Source organism: Eleutherodactylus coqui, chromosome 1 (genome assembly GCF_035609145.1).
Source record: "Eleutherodactylus coqui strain aEleCoq1 chromosome 1, aEleCoq1.hap1, whole genome shotgun sequence".
Lineage (NCBI taxonomy): Eukaryota > Metazoa > Chordata > Amphibia > Anura > Eleutherodactylidae > Eleutherodactylus > Eleutherodactylus coqui.
The window spans coordinates 164,645,550-164,666,094 of NC_089837.1; the positions used below are offsets into that span (position 1 = coordinate 164,645,550).

Genomic DNA, 20,545 nt, shown 5'->3' on the forward strand with positions numbered 1-20,545 from the left:
GTACATAAGATCTGTAGAGTCTTCTTGTATTGTAACTGAACATATAACTCAACTTTTTTTATTAAGCGTTTGTGACACTGTTAGCGACTAGGATAAGGCACATATGATAGACATACCAAAGCTTTCTAACACTAGGAGCAGCTCATTATTTTCCCACAAGATTTCCCATTCTCATTCATTGACAATTTTCAATGAAAGGATATTTTTAATATCATATGCTCAAACTATGAAAGTATTAGACTACCCTTATTTTATCAATTCGTACATAACAATGGCATTGAATTGAAAAATGGTTCCAGTATTCTTTTAAAGTCAATCTCCAATTATTTGCTGTTCCTAAGGCTTTTTCCAACGTGCGTATATCAGCCGTCTGTTTTCACGGCTGGCCGATATACGCTATGTTGGGAGATATAAAATTGGTGTACGGGCGCACAAATCAAACGTTTGTGCGCCCGTGCAGATGGCATGCATCCCGGCTAGAGATGAGCGAGCGTACTCGGAAAAGCACTACTCGCTCGAGTAATTTGCTTTATCCGAGTATCGCTGTGCTCGTCCCTGAAGATTCAGGTGCCGCTGCGGCTGACAGGTGAGTCGCAGCGGGGAGCAGGGGAGAGCGGGCGGGAGAGAGGGAGAGAAAGATCTCCCCTCCGTTCCTCCCCGCTCTCCCCTGCAGCTCCCCGCTCCGTGCCGGCACCCGAATCTTCAGGGACGAGCACAGCGATACTCGGATAAAGCAAATTACTCGAGCGAGTAGTGCTTTTCCGAGTACGCTCGCTCATCTCTAGTCCCGGCGCATATGCGCCGAGACTACCATGCCGTTGCCCCTTTTCCCTCCCTCCCCGTCACAGGCCCATCTGTCCTCTACTCCTTGCTCGTTCTTTGCAATGGGAGGGGGCAGAGCTAAGCGGAATCCAATGCATCAGATCACAGTGTATATCAGCCGGCCGGCATATATACGCTCGTGGGAAAGAAGCCTAAGTGTGTTTATGCCTATTTTCTGTCTCCGATAAAAGCTGGCCATTGGCATAAGGTTTTAGTCATCCTGGTTCTTGTCAAAATCAGGTGACATTCTCATGCTTATGGTTGCTGGCAGCTTGCCCTGAACATGTGTCAGTGGAGGAAATATGGTTCGGACAATAAGGCCCTTTTACACGTGTTGATGTGTAGAAGTACCACACCTTCTCTTTGTGTGCAAATAAAATTAGGCATGCAAAGTAAAGTGAGAATCTTTTAAAGTAACATACATAAAACAGATTTTCATGGAGGAGAGTGGGAATAGGGATCAAGGAAATTGTATGCATACTTGCCTCTGACCCAAAAAACGCATGACAAGTGAAAAAATGCCACAAAAAGTTTGTAGCATGTTTAATATTTTCCTACTGACTTGTGGCTAAGATCTGGCAGTAGCATGTTTAATATTTTCCTACTGACTTGTGGCTAAGATCTGGCAGTAGCATTTTTTTGCCTAAACCCTAAAAGAGTGCCAATTTTCCTAAAAACACCATGTGAAACCACCTTAATACAGCAGGACTATAGGTCTTGTTTTCTGGTTAAAGATGTGCTTTAGGCTGGGCACACACTTACCATTTGTGCGAGTTGCCACGGAGAGATTTGGACACAATGCACCTCAGACACCACATGGACACCTCTCAATGTACTGTACTGTCTGCAAAAGACCCGCTGCGGACACGCCGCAGCATTTTCACCCATTTTCACCATGTGTAAACATACCCCTACAGCTGATTTCAGAAGATAAAGCGCTCACCTCCAAAGTCTTCAGGTGTCAGCACACTCCTTCACTGGGCACTGGGTGGTTTCTACTACTGGTCAGGTGATGCAAATGTACCATCATCTGACCAGCAGTGCTGCATTCAGTGCAGGCCCCCGAGTACTGGATGAAGGAGTGCTCTGGCAGCCAAAGACTTTGGAGTCGAGCGCTGTAACTTCTAAAACCAGCTGCGGGTACACAGCTATATTTCCGTCCTGTATAAACATACCCTGAGTGTTAAAACTATAGTGACACTATTGGGAGCACTCCTCTTACATATGCAAAGAAATCATAAAATACATATTCCGCTGTGAGTCAATTGTTTTCACTAATTCTATATTTTTAACTCTTAAAGGGATATTCCCATATGGGTTGACTTTTATTACCTATCCACAGGATAAGTGATTAAAGTTTGATCAGTGGGGGTTTCACCTACGAGGCACCCACCAATCCCAAGAACAGGGGACCATGTTTCTCTTTCCTCCTCACTGCGGGTTCAAGGCACCCTCCACAGTAAGGACCAGATTGAGTAGGGTGGTGGTTGCATATTTGTAGTGTCACTCCATTCATCTTCAATGGGGCTGCCAGAAATAGCTGAGTACTTGTACTTGGCTATTTCTGTCAGCCCCATTAAAATTAATGGAGTAACACCGTCCATGTTCGGCTACCGCTCCATTCACTCTCCATGTCACTGCCCATACTGAGGAACAAAGGAGAACATGGGACCCCTGTTCTTAGAATCAGTGGGGTTCACAGTAGTAAGACCCCACCACCAACCAGACTCTTTTATTTTTTTTACCTATACCGTGGATAGATGATAAAAGTCCATCTTGGGAATCCCCCTTTAGCTCTGGCCCCTAATAAAAAAAAAATATTAGTAAAATGTTTTATGCATACAGTTGTACACATTTATAAACTGATTATTGAGAGGTGTGCCGCTCACAATAACTTTAACACCATGACACATAGTATCTCACTTTAAAGGGGTTTACTGGGCACAAAATGGAAATTCTGAAAATGCTGAAATCTAGGAGGTACAGATAAGTAGTGGCAACCTGTACCTTTTATTTGCCACTCTGGACCCTCTTGTTTGTCCCATGCAGCCTCCAATCCGCCACTGTGTTTAGGTGCATCACTTCCACAGTAAACACTGCAACAGACTGTTACCTACAACTCCCAGCATCAGTGAAGCTTCTTTATGGGCCAGCACTGTAACTCTGCCCACAGGTCCAGCAACTTACCAGCACCACCTTCTTACTCAGAATGCCAGAGTAAGCCTGCTGAAGCCAACAGACAGGACCCTCTGGAACTCAGATTTGCAGATGAGCAATACAGCACAACACTCATGTCCTCCCTTCATGCACTACTCATAGGAAGTTGGAGGGTATGGACAGGGGAGGAAGTAGCAAATGTTGGAAAGTACAGAGGAAGTGAGATATTTTTCAGGCAAAGGGTCATGTGACATAGATTGAAAATGAAAAAAGTAGTTAGACCAGGTACAATGGACCTATTACAAAATGACTTATTGTGATGATGTACATTAGATTTTAAAATGTTAGTCTGTGCCCAGAATATCCCTTTAAGATCTTGTTATTTTACATGTTAAAACATATTCAACAGTTGAGAACATTTTTATACTATTTAAAGGGAATCTGTCACCATATTTTTGCAGCTCTCTCTGAGTGCAACACAAGGCTAGCCCCACTCACCCTCCAACCACTGATTGATAACTGTCTGCTGATCCGTTTGCATAGAGAGACAGCTGTCAGTCAGTAACTGGAGTGTGAATTGGGTGGGGCTAGCCTGCAGATCCTGAATATTGAGGACTACTTCCTGTAGTCCTCTATGTCTGTCTGCTACTAATAAAATGCTTGTTTCTCTCAAACTACTGCACAGATACATACAGCTCACATATTACTGTAATCAGTGTGCCTAACGCTACCTTGTGCTACCCTCAGAGAAAGCTGCAAAAAGATGGTCATTGATTCTTATATTAACCTATATTCTACTCAGACACATAAAGCTCTCGACCAAGTAACTATGTAACAAACCTTGATCATCAAATGCATGCGTCAGTTCATGTCCCATCACTACCCCAATACCCCCGAAATTTAGAGCCCTGAAGAAGAAAGAGGAGAAGAAAAGTATCAGTGAGAGTAGACATGCTATAGAGGGAACAGGCTATTATTAAAAAGAAAAGGTATTTAAAGAATGATTATGATGAATGCAGAATCCACAAATAATTATCATAGAAGGATAACAAGAATATTCCTGCTATACTTAATATTACTGTATGCAAAACTAGGAGCAGTGACATAGGGGTCACAAGCCCCAGCTCACTATCTAGAAGTAGCATTGCAGCTGAAATACTCTTATTGATGGTGCAGCCCGCAGTCATACAGATACTGAAAATGGATTGGTCAATCCCCGCAGCTGCTCCAGATTTCTTACATGACTCAAGTTCACCCACTGTGTTTCCACTCAGAGAACAATCTTCTTTAAGCCTTCCTCACCAGGAGATCTGTGTAGAGGCAAGGCTGCAAGAAGGCAAACGTTAAGCTTGCACTTCCTCCTAGGCATCCTGGTCCTGCAGCCTTCTGTTGGTGAGCTTGAGAAGCTTTGTACCTCCAGTTCCTTGCTTCTCCTTTCTCTGAACCAGGCTACATACTATGTAGTAACTGATAGGACAGCAGCTACTAAATAACCACTAGGCTTTGTGCGGTATGCCATGCTAAACTGTCAAGGTTGGGTTCACATGTTTCTATGTGCCTCCAACCTTTCCATCACAGGTTTTCATCTGAATCATCAAACATGGCATCCAGATGGAATCCTGGATGGAGCAATAGGCTTTCATTTCCCAAACGGATACCAAATGTGCAAGCTTTAGTCTCCATTTCATCAAGCTTCCATTCCTTTCTTGCATTGGTGCCAGACAGATTACCATAGTCAACTGGTCAAATGAACTGGTCTCCGTTTAAATGATGAAAGTTTATGCTCCGTCCAGGTTTCCTTCTTGATTCTGCTTTTGACAATTCATAAGGAATCCCGGATAGAAAGGCTGGGCACAAACAGAAATGCTGTGTGGAACCCAGCCATACCCAAGGGCTGATAGCTCAGTACAATAGACAATAAATAGATGAATGAATGAATACTTGTATATAAATTATTATTATGAGAATGAATATGTATATATATATATATATATATATATATATATATAATCTCATGTTACTTATAATGCACAGGTACACAGGTAACCAAATAAAAAAGGAAACAAAAGCAATAGCTGATTTTTTACCATTCCTACCCCCCCCCCCCCCAAAAAAAATTAAATAAAAAATAAAAACAAAATCAATAAATGATATGAGCCCCAAATTATGCCCTTGAAAAAAACAGACCCTCATATGATAATATCCATGGGAAAATAATGCTCTTGGAGTGCTGCAATGAAAAGATTGACTAGTTACTAGATTCTAAAGGCTTACATTAGAACAGGTCATAATTTATTGTAACTGAAGGGTGGGTCCCCAGAGTCAATTCTACTGGTGGGCCCTGAGCACCACAGTTCAACACTACTCTGGTTAAGGCACAGAGACTGTAAAAGCCATGAATGAGTCTGCTGGCAAGTGCAATAGTGCAATAGCCTGGAGAGATTATGGGGAAGACCAGGGAAGAGAGCTATACTGTGTGCAGAGCTATGTTATACACAGCTCAGTGATAATGCACTTGGATATTTCAGGACCTCTTGACTCAGGAGGACCTGGAAAGGCCAAACACATCAACAGTGAGCTGCTTGTAACCCAGCTTTCCCATATATGATCCAGGTAACACGCGACAGTTACTACAGAGGTCCCTTACAAATCCCTCACTTCAAGATCTTTAACTTATCTTTTATGTAACATTTAGGCAGGTTGGGACTTCATTGCCCCAGAATGACGTTCTCCAGTTGACCTATGTTACCATGCGGCGGCAGCCGGGGCCGCAGGTGGTTGGTCGGCGCGGTGCGTGTGCTCATGGGTCCGGGCGGCGGCGTGCGCGCGGGCGTCTGTGAGTGCAGCTCTGTGCACGAGTCCCTGCTATGAGATTCTATGCCCCTGGGCGGAGGCTTCTGTTAATAAGGCTGGCAGTGAGGTCCATTCACTGCCAGTTATTGGTTTCTGTTTCAGTGTGCTAGCTTCTTGCCTCTGACAGTCTCCTGTGTCTCAGCTTTGCTTTATCTGCCAGGTTATCCATCTGCCTCAGTCTGCTATATTTTCTGTTGGTTTATTCATCTGCCCTTCCTGTCGGTATCCTATCCTGTACCATCTTGGTACGCCAGCGTCCCTCCTCGGTCCCTAGCGAGTGTAGGGACCGCCGCCCAATTGCCCGCCTGGGGTTAGCCAGGAGTGGAGGCAAGTAGGCAGGGATAGGGGTTGCGGGTAAGTTCTAGGGCAACCCGGGCTGGCGTATCATCGGGTAGGATACCGTAACATAATAACTGGCCCTTAAAATTACCCTGCGGGGTGTTGTTTGCTCTCCAATGGAGACTATGAGCGTCCTTGCTAATCAGTTGCAGGAGCTAGTGGGCCTGTTCCAAGACCTGTCCGGTCGTATGGTGACCCAGGAGCAGCGGATGTTGGTGCAGGTTCCTGCCGCCCCATCTATTCCTGAACCCAAATTTCCTCTCCCTGAGGTGTTTACTGGGGAGAGAAGCAAGTTTTTCATTTTTCAGCGGGCATGTAGACTGTATTTTCGGATGCGGCCCGGATCCTACAGTTCAGAGTTCCAGAGGGTAGGATTGATTCTGTCCTTGCTGTGGAGTCCTCCCCAGACATGGGCCTATTCCTTACCTGAGAGTTCTGCTTGCCTGCAGTCTGTTGATTCATTTTTTCAGGAACTAGGAGGTATTTTTGACGAGCTGGACTGGGCGGGGTTAGCGGTATCTCACCTCATGGCTTTGCGTCAGGAGCAGCAGTGTGCCGAAGACTACTGCTCTAGGTTTAGACAGTATGCCGGTGAAACCTCCTGGAATGATGGCGCCCTCAAAGACGTGTTTTTGTTGGGCCTTTCTGATGCTGTCAAGGTTCTACTTCTTTCCCATCCCACTCCCATAACACTTAATGAGGCGATGGTATTGGCAGTAAAGGCTGACAGGAGACTGAGATCCAGAGAAAAGGAACATCAGGCCTGTAAAACTAGGGAGTCCTGTCGATCCGTTCCCATTTCTCCCATGCCAGCTCCAGGGGCCGAGCCTATGGAAGTGGACCAGCTAAGTCCCGGGGAACGGCGACAGTTCCGAATGACTCACCATCTTTGCCTCTACTGTGGGGAAGACGGACATCGAGTAGCAACCTGTCCACGGAAGCAACGACGACAGCAGTCTGTAGCGGAGGAAGAACTACCGATCCTAGGCAATTCCCTGAAGGGTTGCCTAGGGTCACAGGTACTTCCTAGGTTGTTGGTGCCTTGTCAGGTTGGCTTCTGGAATTTTATTTGGTCCGGTCAAGCCTATATTGATTTGGCTGCTGCCGTTAATCTGATTAATTTAAATTTTGTCAGACCTCTGATAACGGAGTTTTCCATGCTGAAGCCCCCCATGCCCTTCATTGGTATTGATTCGACCCCTCTCTCCGCAGGTGTTGTTAAATGGAGGACTCCCATTCTGCAGTTCACTGTGGGTGTTCTCCATTCTGAGAATCTGTCTCTCCTGGTTATGGAAAAGATGTCGGTTGATGTGGTGCTTGGTATGCCCTGGTTGGCACTGCACAATCCCCAATTTGATTGGTCCACCCTGGAATTGACTAATTGGGGGTCATCCTGTCATAATCACCTATCTACTATAGCCATGTGCTCCGCAGATACTGTGCTTTTTCCGGAGTATTTGTCAGACTTTCAGGATGTATTCTTCATAAAACTGTCTGAGGCTTTGCCTCCCCCATAGGGAGTGGGACTGTGGTATTGATCTGATTCCCGATAGTCCCATCCCTAAGGGAGCCATTTTCAATTTGTCAAGCCGTGAGCACGAAGCCCTTAAGTCCTATATCTCGGAGGCTCTGGCCAAACAACATATCTGGCTGTCCAGGTCCCCTGCCGGGGCAGGTCTCTTTTTTGTAGAGAAGAAGGACGGGACATTGAGGCCTTGTGTGGATTATCGGGCCTTGAATAAAATCGCAGTGAAGAACCAGTGCTCCTTGCCCCTAATTTCTGACTTGTTGAATCAGGTGGTAGGGGCCCACTGGTTCTCCAAACTGGACTTAAGGGGGGGTTTACAATTTAATTTGCATTAGAGAGGGAGATGAATGGAAGACGGCGTTCAACACCCCGTTAGGACATTTTGAATGTCCGGTCAGGCCTTTCGGACTCTGTAATGCCCCCGCTGTGTTTCAGGGTTTTATGAACGCGGTCTTTCACGACTTCCTGGGGGTATTTCTGGTCATCTATCTTGATGACATTCTGGTGTATTCTCCTGACTGGGATTCACATGTGCGGCTCCTGAGGTTGGTTTTGACTCGTTTGCGCGAGTATCAACTTTTTGTCAAGTTGGAGAAATGTACATTTGGTTCTAAACAAGTATCTTTCCTTGGTTATGTGATTTCACCCACAGAGATTCAGATGGAGTCTGAAAAAGTAGCAGCAATCTCCCAATGGGTCAGACCAGACAACCTCAAGGCTCTCCAGTGGTTCTTAGGTTTTGCAAATTTTTACCGCAAATTTATTAAGAACTACTCAGTTATTGCTCAACCCCTGACCGATCTGACTAAGAAGGGGGCCGACTTGGTAAAATGGTCGCCTGCAGCCCTTGAGGCCTTTAGTCATCTAAAAAGGGCATTTACTACTGCCCCGGTGCTAATACAGCCGGACGCACGACTACCCTTTTTCATTGAGGTAGATGCGTCTGAGGTGGGGACAGGAGCAGTATTGTCGCAAGAAGTCAGTGGGAGATCTGGGTATAGCCCATCTGCGTTCTTTTCACGGAAGTTTAATTCAGCAGAACGCAACTACGACGTGGGTAACCGTGAATTACTGGCTATCAAATGGGCTTTAGAAGAGTGGCGACACCATCTTGAGGGTGCTAGACACCCAATTACCGTGTATACTGATCACAAGAATCTGATCACAGTGGTATAGAGATCTATATAAATTTAACTGAAACCCTTCACAGATATAGATTAAAATATAATGACATTTATTGAAAATTTCTAAAATTGTGGGCTCACATATAACACTTATAGACAATACGTAAAAAGGACAGGTAACATATAAGCAAAGAATAGGCCCTTATGGATATATGTAAGACAACGTATCTCTCGGATAGATTTTTAGAGATAGCTGCCGCTCATACAAATGAGAGAGGATAGAACTCCAGAAGGTGAAAGAGTGATATCCACGTCTAAGGATTATTTGTACTTAGATGTTGATATGGTACAGGAATTGGTGCCTGTACTAGGGCACAATATTCTTATGTGTACTCTTGTTGCTAGAACACTTTATTTAATAACTTCCCATTGGTAGCACAGTTATTGTGTATACAGGTGCTAAACACATGGGCTCATTGTGTGTCAGTGATGCTGACCAGAACGTTTCGGAAAGCTCGCTCGACGCGTTTCCCTACCCATGTAGGGGGCAGTTCCTCAGGAGCGCGGGTAATTATTGCCCGAAAAGTACGTAAAGATAATAGAGCAACAGGATTAGTGCGTCAGGACATAGTCCTGCTGCAGTTTGATACTGCTAAGGTGATGCCACCTGTTCGATAGTCACCTCTTCTTGCTTGTCACTTCCCGTGCGGTATCTGTGTTGGTACCGCTATCGGGCTCTCTATTTGAATATTCAGAGAGGGAGAGGGTCATTCATCCCATCTGGCATATAAGATGGTATGTGCCAGTATTTGAATGCCTCAGATAGCACTTCCGTGTAGCAGATGGCGCCCTTTAATCAGGCTTAGTCACCGGCTACTACGGCAAGGCCAGGTGATACCCTCCTAGAGAATTCCTGCAATATCCATTAGGGTACTTGCATTGGTCTGTAGATTTCTGTGACCAGTGTGGATTAATGCAATACCCAGATAGAAATTGTTCTGTCTCTCAGTGTTTGTTAAAGCGAATGCTTCTCCAGGATCTATGGCCGACTCTTCTCACACAGCTGGTAGTTATCCCGGCTGTGTGTGATGAGGGCACTGCCTACACAGATGAAGCTCAGGTAAGTAGCAATATAAGTCTCAGATAGAGTTAGCTTCAGAGAATAGAGGGTTGTTTCGGCTAGACCTGGGGGATAATACTCCATTCAAAGTTCTTTCATAGAGACCAGGAAAGACAGAACCCCTACAGTGTCAGTCCTAGCTGGATTAGACAGGGGTAAGAGGCAGGGACAGAGCAAGAGAGGTAGCGCCTGCGGCTCTGATGGTGAGCAGCCGGCTATGAGGTGTTGGAGCTACTGACAGTGTTTAAATGGAGGTATGGCTCCTCCTCTATGGGAGGGGTAATGTCCTCCAGCCTATTGGGACTCCAGGGGGCGGTAGTGGTTGTCCCAGGAAACGCCCACCTGATCATTGTGTCCAATTTCACATGCTTCTGCTTAGCAGAGCGATGGTAGAATAGAGTGATGCTGTTAACCCCTTCTTTCACAGTTTGTTATTTCCCAACCGATCATTGGGAGTCTCAGTGCGATGTATTCACATCTAGCAACCGTGTGCGAGCTTCCGCGTCCCACGGTGGAACGCATGACGCGCTGCGCGGTGACGTCATCGCGCAGCGCGCCTCCTTATTGGCTAATGTATCAGGATGGGTGGAGCGTCGCATAGAAGTATCTCCTATGCCTTTTATCGATCGTTCCTTGGTGCGGTTTGTCCCTAGGGGGTACAGGTGTGTAAATCCTGTTACAGTGTCCGACGCACGCAGGCTATATCGCGCGGCGCGTCCTTGCATGTGTTTTAGTGTCAGATGTCAGTGTGTGAGACATGACATCTGTATACCATCTGACAGGGGGCATGAAGGGGGCGTGGTTTAGATTTAACCCCACTCATCCTGGATCCTGATAGAGCATTTATATATCGTAGTGAAACTCATAACGAAGGTCCTGCCCCTTGATGGATTAACATATTACACCAGAAGGACGATAAGGAGGAATAATTGAAAGTAAATTCAAACAAACCAATAAAGGATAATGCGGTTAAGGGTACTAACAGAGGCAGACTTTTGCACAAGTTCTGCATACACTCCTTTCTTTGTCATTTAGCACTCCATCAAAGTGTCATACATAAGTAAATGATACCCCAGATATTAGATAGTGTTAGAAAATATATCAGATTCTGCTTGTAAGGTGCCGGAGAAAAAAATTTGCATAATATCTAGATATATATCTATAGGATGGTACCTAGAGAGGATTTAATGCATTCGACCATGCTCTGAAGATTCTTTGCCAGCATAGAAGGAAAATCGTCTTTTATATAGTGGAAGGAGAAGCCTCTCAAAATTTACAAAAAGCAGTTAAAGCTCAGTATCGCATTAAGGCCTTCTGGTTTTACCGTGTTTAATCTAAAAATCCAGTTGGCCTCTTTTTGTAGCAGCTTTTTATCGGTATCGCCTCGTCTTGCATTAGTCCGTAGGACCTCAATTCCCTGAAATTTAAGGTCTTTTAGTTCGCTCTGGTGAAAATCTCGGAAATGATCCGCCAGTGGGGTTGACTCTCCCCGACGGATATTGCCAACGTGCCCCAGGATACGACGCCGGAACTCCTGTGTGGTCTTTCCGACGTAGTTCCTGGGGCACGGGCAAGAGGCCATGTACACCACATTGCGAGTACGACAATTGATAAACCCGCGATTGGAGTATATCTTGTTTGTACTCGCACTCTTGAAGGTCTTACTTTTTAGAATGAACCCACATGCTTCGCAGCCGTGACACGGGAATGTTCCAGATGGTTTATGGCTGCTGAGCCAGTTCTCATTTGTGTCGGGGTCCAGGTGGCTTTTAACAAGAATCTGGTATATCTCGCTAATGCTAAAAGACTCACAGCTCGTCAAGCCAGGTGGGCGTTGTTTTTCGCCAGGTTTAATTTCGTCGTGACATACACCCCAGGAGAGAAGAACGTGAAGGCGGACGCCCTGTCACGGAGTTTCGGGGTGCCGGAAAGTGAGACTATGACTCCCGGAAATATCTTGGCTCCTGGCGTGGTGGTGGCAGCTGTAGAGTCTAACTTCGCCCCTCAACTACAGAATGCTCATCAGGACGCTCCTTTGGGGGTGCCGGAGGGCATATGGTTTGTGCCAGAGACCATACGTCTTAGAGTCATGGATGAATCTCACTCGTCGGTTCTCGCAGGTCATCCGGGGTTTCAGGGAACCCTGGATCTTTGTTCCAGACACTTCTGGTGGCCAGGCATGTCTCAGGAGATCCGCGACTTTGTTAGAGGATGCTCTGTCTGTGCACGCAATAAAAGTCAGCGGCGTCCTCCGGAGGGTCCTCTGAAACCATTACCGGTTCCTTCCAGTCCATGGTCGCAGTTATCGGTAGATTTTATCACTGATCTACCAGAATCCCAGAAGTGCACCACTATCTTAGTGGTGGTCGACCGCTTCTCAAAGATGGCACATTTTGTGGCGCTAAAGAAGCTACCTTCGGCAAAAGAATTTGCCAAGATTTTTGTAAAAGAAATAATTCGCCTACATGGGGTTCCCCAAAATATTGTATCTGATCACGGGGTTCAGTTTGTGTCGCAGTTTTGGCGTGCCTTCTGCAGAAACCTGGGAACGTCGCTTTCCTTCTCTTCAGCATTCCACCTGCATACTAATGGTCAGACTGAGCGGAAGAACCAAGATTTAGTGCAATATTTACGGTTGTTTGCTAATGAAAAGGCTCATCAGTGGGCAGAGTTCCTGCCGTTGGCAGAGTTTGCACTAAACAACCGCACTTGTTCTTCCACTGGGGTATCTCCATTCTTTTGTGTAAATGGTCAGCATCCTCGCTTCCTTACAGCAATCCCTACTCCTTCAGTCTGTCCTGCAGCTGATGTCGCTACAGATACGCTGCGGGGAGTATGGAAAGAGGTACAGAAAAACTTGGAAGCAACGGGGACTCGTATGCAGTTGCGTAGTGGGAAGAGTCTGTCTGTATCTGAACCTTACAGGGTGGGACAGAAGGTATACCTGTCTTCTAAAAATCTCAAATTAAGGGTCCCATCCTTGAAGCTGGCGCTGCGTTACGTGGGTCCCTTTGTCATCACACGTGTGGTGAACCCGCTCGCCTACAAACTGGGTTTGCCAGCTACATGGAGGGTTCACAGGGTGTTCCATAAGTCTTTATTGAAACCTTTTGTCCCTTCGGTGATCACCTGACAAACAAAGGTTTACTGATTTGTTAGATAATTGCCTTTACCTTTACATGGGGCATGGAACAGGTAAATGAACGGAGGGAAGGAGGGGGGAAGGAGCCTGACTGAGAGCAGAGATGGACGCTTATTTGTAAGCTCCGCTCGCCTACTCCTTAAGAAGCAACCCCACAACTACCTCACAGAATACTTACCATAGGAATTCCTCTTCTAGTCTTCCTGAATGCAAAGATAACTTGGTGGAGGACCTCCAGGGCATAGATGAAGTGTCTTACAGAATTCTTAGCAGCACAGCTCTGACCTCTGCTTCTTCCCCCTCTCCTAGCAGCTCTGTGGGGGAAGGTGAGGCATCAATTGGATCCTCACCTGGACTTGAGGATTCCCCAAGTGTGCCGCTAGAGTCTGGGGCAGATAACAGCCCTGGATTTTCACCCAAAGAAGTGAGCAATAACAACAGATTCTCTGTGCTGAGCACCCCTCTCTCACTTGAGATGGCGGCCAGAAACATTGCTCCTGTGGGTTACACTGAATCCTCCTCAACAATCCCTAAAAAACAGTGCCCCAAACTAGATTCTGTTCCTACCTTACAGGGTCAGTTCCCTGCCACTGAGGATCCCCTTTACAATATGTCTTCTTTAAATTTACAAGCTTCAGAAACTTATTAAAGAAATGGTGATGGCGCTGAAAGGAGCGAGAACCGTTGGCATTTCTTACAGCGCTGCCGGGATACAGGCGGAGCAGGCCGAGGAGCATTCTTCACCCGCTCACAGTAAGCAGACAGTTGTTCAAAAGCATGCAAAAACTGAACGACTAAACGATTCAAATTCTCGCAGGAGCACGGGAATCTAAAAGATTCTGAATGATAATCATCCCATGTAAAAAGGCCATTAAGAAAATAAAATACGGGAACTAACTAAATCCCACAATAATTTGATCAACACTTACTATTTGCTAGCTGGTGACGTTGAGTTTATTAACAGCAAAATGGCTGATCTTGATGATAGGAGCAGGAGGAATAATGTGTAATTTCAAAGGCGATATCTACACCATAATTGAAAGATCACTTGCTTCAACTGATGAAAATGCTTCTTCCTGCTATTCCTTCTTAGGAGTTAATAATTGATAGAGCTCACAGGCTTCCCAAACCAAAATTCCTTCCTGAAAACACTTCCCATGACATGATAGCTAGAATACATTTTTTCCACGCAAAAGGAAGCTTTGATGTTTGCAGCCCGCAAAGCTGGCTCTCTTCCAAGCCTTTTACAGATGTTCAGCTATTTATGGATCTCTCTCTGGCGACGATTCAAACAAGAAGGGCCTACAATTCCGTCACCTCTTCCTTACGGCAATCAAAAATCCCATATAATGCTGCCGGACAGACCCGAAGGCAGAAGACCCTTCTGCGCAAGCGCGTCTAATCGGGCGATTAGACGCTGAAGTTAGACGGAGCCATGGAGACTGGGACGCCAGCGCAGGGAAGGTAAGTGAATAACTTCTGTATGGCTCATATTTAATGCACGATGTATATTACAAAGTGCATTAATATGGCCATACAGAAGTGCTTAACCCCACTTGCTGCCGCGAGACAACCCCTTTAAGGACACTTACCCTAAGTACATAGCTTATGAATTTAGCTACTTCTATTCTAAGCTCTACAACCTAAAAGACGATCTAGCGACCCCACCAGCCGACCTCTCAAATGATAATGAAATTTCTCAGAAAAACCTTAGAAATCTCTGGGCGCAGATGGATTTGCAAATCTCCCCATTTAACTTTGACATTTAATAAAGCGATGTCATGTGGTAGTATGTCAGGCCACTATAGTCACAATTCCTAAACCAGATAAAGTTCCAAACTCACCAACTAATTTCAGACCCCTTTTTCTTACTTAATTGCAGCTCTAAAATTTACTTAAAACTATGGCTCAAAAACGTCTTACAGTCCTTCCCAGTATTATCCACAATGACCAGGTCAACTTCATCAGGGGAGACAGGCCCCTGATGGAACTAGGGAGGGTATTCGATCTTATTGCGAGGGCAGGGTTCTCTGGGATACCTTTCCTGCTATTAGCCTTAAATGCAGAGAAGGCTTTCGATTACATTGGGATTTTACATTTGCAACGCTACACAAATTTGGATTTCATGGCAACATCGTTAATGCAATACATGCTTTATATAGCTCTCCTTCTAGGGTCCTCATGGATGGGCTTTTTTTCAACTCATTTCAAATTACAAATGGAACGAACCAGGGTCACTCCTTATCCCTGCTAAGTGCTAAGTGCTCTTCTCTTTATCAAACTGTACTTCTTTATTTATTTTTATTGTTCTCAATTCATCAATCTCTGTTTTCTTTAAGGCTGGGTTCACACAGGGCGGATTTGCCGCGGAAATTCCGTGCAGAATTTCCGCGCGGCAAGTCCGCCTGCGGCTGCTAATCTTGGGATTAGCCAGCCATGTGGATGAGATTTCTCAGAAATCTCGTCCACATGGGATGGCCAATCTGCTGCTGTAAGTAAGGCAGAAACCGGGGCTGCGGCCGCTTTCAAACATGCAGCATGTCTATTTATCTTTTCTTTCCGCTGCGGCCGTGCTCTTCTCTATGGGAGCGCCGGCCGCAGCAGAAACAGTGAGCGGCCGGGCCGCTTCAAAGCCGCCGCGGGTTTTTCTGTGGCGGTTCTCCCGGCGGAAATCTCGCGGTTTCTGCTGCGGCCAAACTGCGAGATTTCTGATGGGAATCCGCCTGTGTGAACCCAGCCTAAGAGCACTTTATATTTTCTGTCTTTTGTATTTGTAATTTCTATGTTCACCTAAAAATCTTTTAATAAAAAGTTATTGGATAAAATAAAATATCTGCATGGAAAGACAGGTATTCTATGGATTTTCATATGTTTTGGAAATTCGTAGATTTTCACTGCGGATTTCCCCCTTCAATTCAACTATGTGAAATCTGCTGAGACTGTGCAGTACAATCTGCAGCAAAATGGACATTTAACACATTGGATTTACAGGACAATTGTTGCCAATTTGGACCAAGAGCTGCAGTGAAATTTTTCCAAGGGAGAGGACCCTAGCTGAACTTTTACAACAGGCCTGTGAGCCTTTAGCTACACCCTTGATTGGAGGACCTGTAAAAATATGCCTTTGAAGTATGTATGGTACATATGGTGTGGCTGATTTGCTAATACAGTACTCTCTAGAACAGGGTCGTTCTTTCGCTAGGAAGTCCAAAACTTTCTCAAGAACTTTTTTACACTTTTTATGATTCCCTATGAAAAGTTTTATGTCTATCCTTTGTATATTGTAAAACAAGACATCTGCTAATGTGACATCGGTAATGGCAGTAACCTCCCGCAGTATCGCGTCATTGAGGGTGTCAGTTGTTAACAGCTTATTGCTTGCTGAGTCAAAGCACTTCCGGTTGTCTCAAATTAAGCAAAGCGAGGCCTCTGCTGGTGCCTGTTTATGCCATCACACTACTCTCTCCTGTGCAGGAGGACCCAGTTCACATCAAAGTTGGATGGGACACCTTTTCTCTTGGTTCCCACAGCAGCTGCCTTTGATATGTATGCCTTTGTTTCTCTTACACATATTTGAACTGCTTGCAGGCAAACATTTGTGCAACATTTCCCTATTCTGGCTCGGATAAGTATGAAAGCTGAGCACACATACTTTGGGTGTGTGGGAGCGTAGAACGGAGCCTGGAGGATTCCTGCTGGAAAGACAATTTCATTCTTGTTTGGCAAATAATAAGCGTTGACTGTCTGAGGTGTCATACTCCATCTGCAGACAAAATTAAACATATGGAAAATTCTCCTTAGTTCTTCATGAACCTCATAATGAAAAATATGGTTTTTACAGGCCACTGATCTATGAGGTAACCGCTAATGTATTTTATCTCCAGCAAGGAGTCTATATTTCTTCCTTATGTTATAACATTTGAGACTGAACCAAAGCAAGCTTTTAATAATAGGCAATTATCATATACGTGTTTTACATTTACCAACAGGGAGAAGATGAATGATATCAGCCTGGCACATACAATGATATTACTCAAATACAAATTATAATTGACAAACTTGGCATTATTGCTTGCCTATTACTGGCAAGGGAATAGCTCCATACTAGTTAGGGATTTTTCACACAGGACAGAATTGTTATATGGAAAGTACCACACCGAAATTCATGTCTAACGTGCGGATTTTGCTATGGAATTGCAAATGACTTAATCCTGCGTTTAGACATGCAGATTTTGGTATAGACTACTGCAACAGCAAGTTCTGCTGCTTGTTGCAGAACAATGCCTCCCCGTGTGAAAGTTCCTGCTTACCACCAGTACAACAACATGAAGCCAACTGATCATTACAGTCTTTTCTTGTGTGAGTAAATCTATCCATGTTGTGTGGGAAAGAACAATCATACTTACTGCTCTCGATTTGGAGGTTTTCTTAGTTGTTCAGCCATTAATTTAGCAGAGAAATTGTAGAAATTCAACATGTTTTGAAAGAAGGAATCCTCAGACACCTCAAACTAAAGAAAAAAATAACATCTTAAAGCCTTTATTAGCATAATAGACAAGCAAATACAATGTTCTTTCTATTTAATCCACAAAAAACAGCTACACTGTATGGAACAAACAAAAAGGATGGGTGCGAATCTCAAGACTTAAGGCCCATTCGTTCATTGATGATTTCTGGCAAGCTAGAAATCATTTTAGCAAGCTAGAAATCACCAATGACTCTTATCAACGCCGCATACTGATTTTCTCAGTGGGCGGCGCTGATAGTATTCTTTCAGCTGGTATCCCACTGACAGTTCTCAGCGGGACACCAGCTGAAAGCTCCGGAAACAATGCAGCTGTTTGCATATACAAAACAGCTGCTTTGTTCTCGGAGCTATCGCATAGGTATCCCGCTCTGCCTGCATTAATTTTTAAGTAGCTAAATATCTACTTTGAGTTATGCAAAGATGATCGCTCAAAACTGTGACTCTAACTGTTGTTTAAGCGATTTTTAAGCGATTATCTTTCAGTGTAAATGGGCCTTTAGGCAACAGGTCCTCCATACATATAAAAAAAAGGCAGCACACAACTCCAGTAAGTGGATTTTTATTAGCTCATTTGCAACATTTCATTTGATGTAGTGTGGACCTTTCTCAATCGATGATCGCTCAAAGATCGCTCAAACGACAGTTTGAGAGACAGATTTTAGTGATCATTTTGCATAAACTATTAAGTAGCTACTCAGCTACTTAGTAGCAATTAAGTGTAGAAATGAAGCATTAGCTGAACGCAATTATAGCCCGAGGGCTCTTATCTGCTTTCAGTTCTTTTGTTCTCATGCTATCAGCACTACCCGTGGAGAACTACTGATAAGGCTGAACAACAATTTTTAGGTTGACCTGAACTTAACGATCAGCTAACAGTGCACGAAACGTGCACGATGGCCACGCGTTTAGACACAACGATTATCGCTCAAACGATCGCTTTTTAGTGATTTTTGAGCAATCATCGCTCCATGTAAATGGGCCTTTAGCTTGAAGAAACATGAGAAAGGTCCTCTACATGCCACGAGTAAGTGTCTTTGGTACTCTAGTGGTCACTAATACTATACATAATGTGATTAAAAAGAATCTGTCATCAACTATAAGCACCATAAACTGAATAATGGTACTTATAGTTAAACTGACGAGGAGTCTGGGAAGCTGGGTCTCACACTGATCCGGTTCCCCATTCCTGCGATTTCCCCCTGCTATGTCAGTGCGCACACAACAGCTTGAGTCTTTTCAGAAAGCGGTGAGCGCACTTCTCATTAAGATGAATGGCTTGATGACAGATTCCTTTTAAGTGATTATACTGTATAATGCTATCACTAATGTGACTTCTGTATGCTGATATGATGATATCACAATTTTAAAATAAAGTTTGTTAGAGTGGTTTCACATCTGTGTTGGAACCTCCGGCCAAAGGGTCCGTCGCGGATCTGGCACAAAAAGCCGGGCAGCTGAGAAGAAAGCGAATGGACCCCAATAATCAATGGGGTCTGTTTGGCGCTGTTTGGTTCTGTCATAACTGAGAGCCATTCAGTCTGGGGATTCTTCTTTCCTACTCCCTGAACAGAGCAGGGAATCAGAACCCTCTATGCAGATTTTCATAAACATTATATTAAAAACAGCCAACAAGTTTCATGTAGACGTCAATGTTATTCTTTACATCTCTTACCCCATCATATACTTCATCCAGTTCCTTTGTGTCCAGGATAAAGTCGGGAAATCCTATCATGTCATATATAGCATCTGCCTGAAGAGCAAAAAATAAGGATCCATCCCTGTGGTTATATATACATAATCTTCACACATGCACTCAGCCCCATGCCCTTGCTCACATGTTTTACACTGCAAACGCAACTATCCATGGTAGTTAAATATAATCCTTCATTCTACATTGCTCTCATTTGTAGGGAATTTATTGGAAGGCCTAATAAGATATTAGTGGTTGCATCTTGTTTTATTATAATAGTGCCAAAGAATTTCAGGCTCAGTTTTTTTCTAAAGGAACTTTATATATCTTAAGACCCCTTACACATGGGGCGACAAAATCACAAGATTTTCTCATGATGCAACAGTGCTACAAATAGCATTTATGTGAACCCCATGGTTTCCCATAGATTCCTTCACATTAGCCATGTTTTATAGGCTGCTACATTGCAGAAAAAGAAAAATCACAGCATGCTGAATATTACCGCGATTTGCAATGTTTTGTAGCCCATGTTTCCCTATGGAATTTTCCTTTGTGTTGCATCGCACAAAATTGCGGTTTTCATATGGTGCGATGCAACTTTTACAGTAGGAAGTCCTACTATTTGTTCCTAAAATAACCCCTAGCTACATTAAAAAACAAAAACAGGCACTGGCCGCTCCTCCACACTTCTCCTCTGGCAGTTCCGCAGCACTTGTTTGTAGTCTTCAGTCAGTGCTTCCTGTTCAGGGGGTTCAAAAATCCTGCCTCCAGAAAGTGCTGAATCTGATTGGTTCTAGAGTGCCGCGGCTCAGCTAATCACTGCAGCGCTCAATGAACCAATTACAGGCATCGCATTGAATGGCTGTGATTGGTTCATCGAGCGCTGCAGTGATTGGCTGAGCCTCGGCGCTTAAAAACCAATCAGATCCAGCGCTTTCTGGAGGCGGGCTTTTTGAACCCCTTGACCAAGAAGCGCTGGCTAAAGACCACGAACAAGTGCCGCAGAACTGTCAGAGCAGAAGTGCGCAGGAGCGGACAGTGCCTGTAAGGTATTGTATTGGGTTTCTTTTTTTGTTTATTTAATGCAGCCATGGCTTATTTTCGGAGTAGGGATTATATTTCAGGGACCCTCCCCACCCTGAAAATACCGGCAATAGAGAGCTACAAACTCTGGCTGAGCACTGCCTGTGATTGGCTGAGCACTGTGACCAATCACAGGCAGCGCTCAGCCGTTCATTGAAT

At 44.6% G+C, this 20,545-nt stretch overlaps 1 protein-coding gene across 1 annotated transcript in view; it reads right to left on the bottom strand.

Moving 5' to 3' along the window:
- The window catches only part of ECE2 (endothelin converting enzyme 2), a 75,009-nt gene that overhangs the window by 16,222 nt on the left and 38,242 nt on the right, over positions 1 to 20,545 (bottom strand). The window contains exons 13-16 of the mRNA XM_066603249.1: positions 19,286 to 19,363; positions 17,492 to 17,595; positions 16,738 to 16,848; positions 3,820 to 3,887 (exon numbers count right to left, since the gene is read on the bottom strand). Coding sequence (XP_066459346.1) covers positions 3,820 to 3,887; positions 16,738 to 16,848; positions 17,492 to 17,595; positions 19,286 to 19,363 — 361 coding nt within the window. The remainder of the gene's footprint in view (positions 1 to 3,819; positions 3,888 to 16,737; positions 16,849 to 17,491; positions 17,596 to 19,285; positions 19,364 to 20,545) is intronic.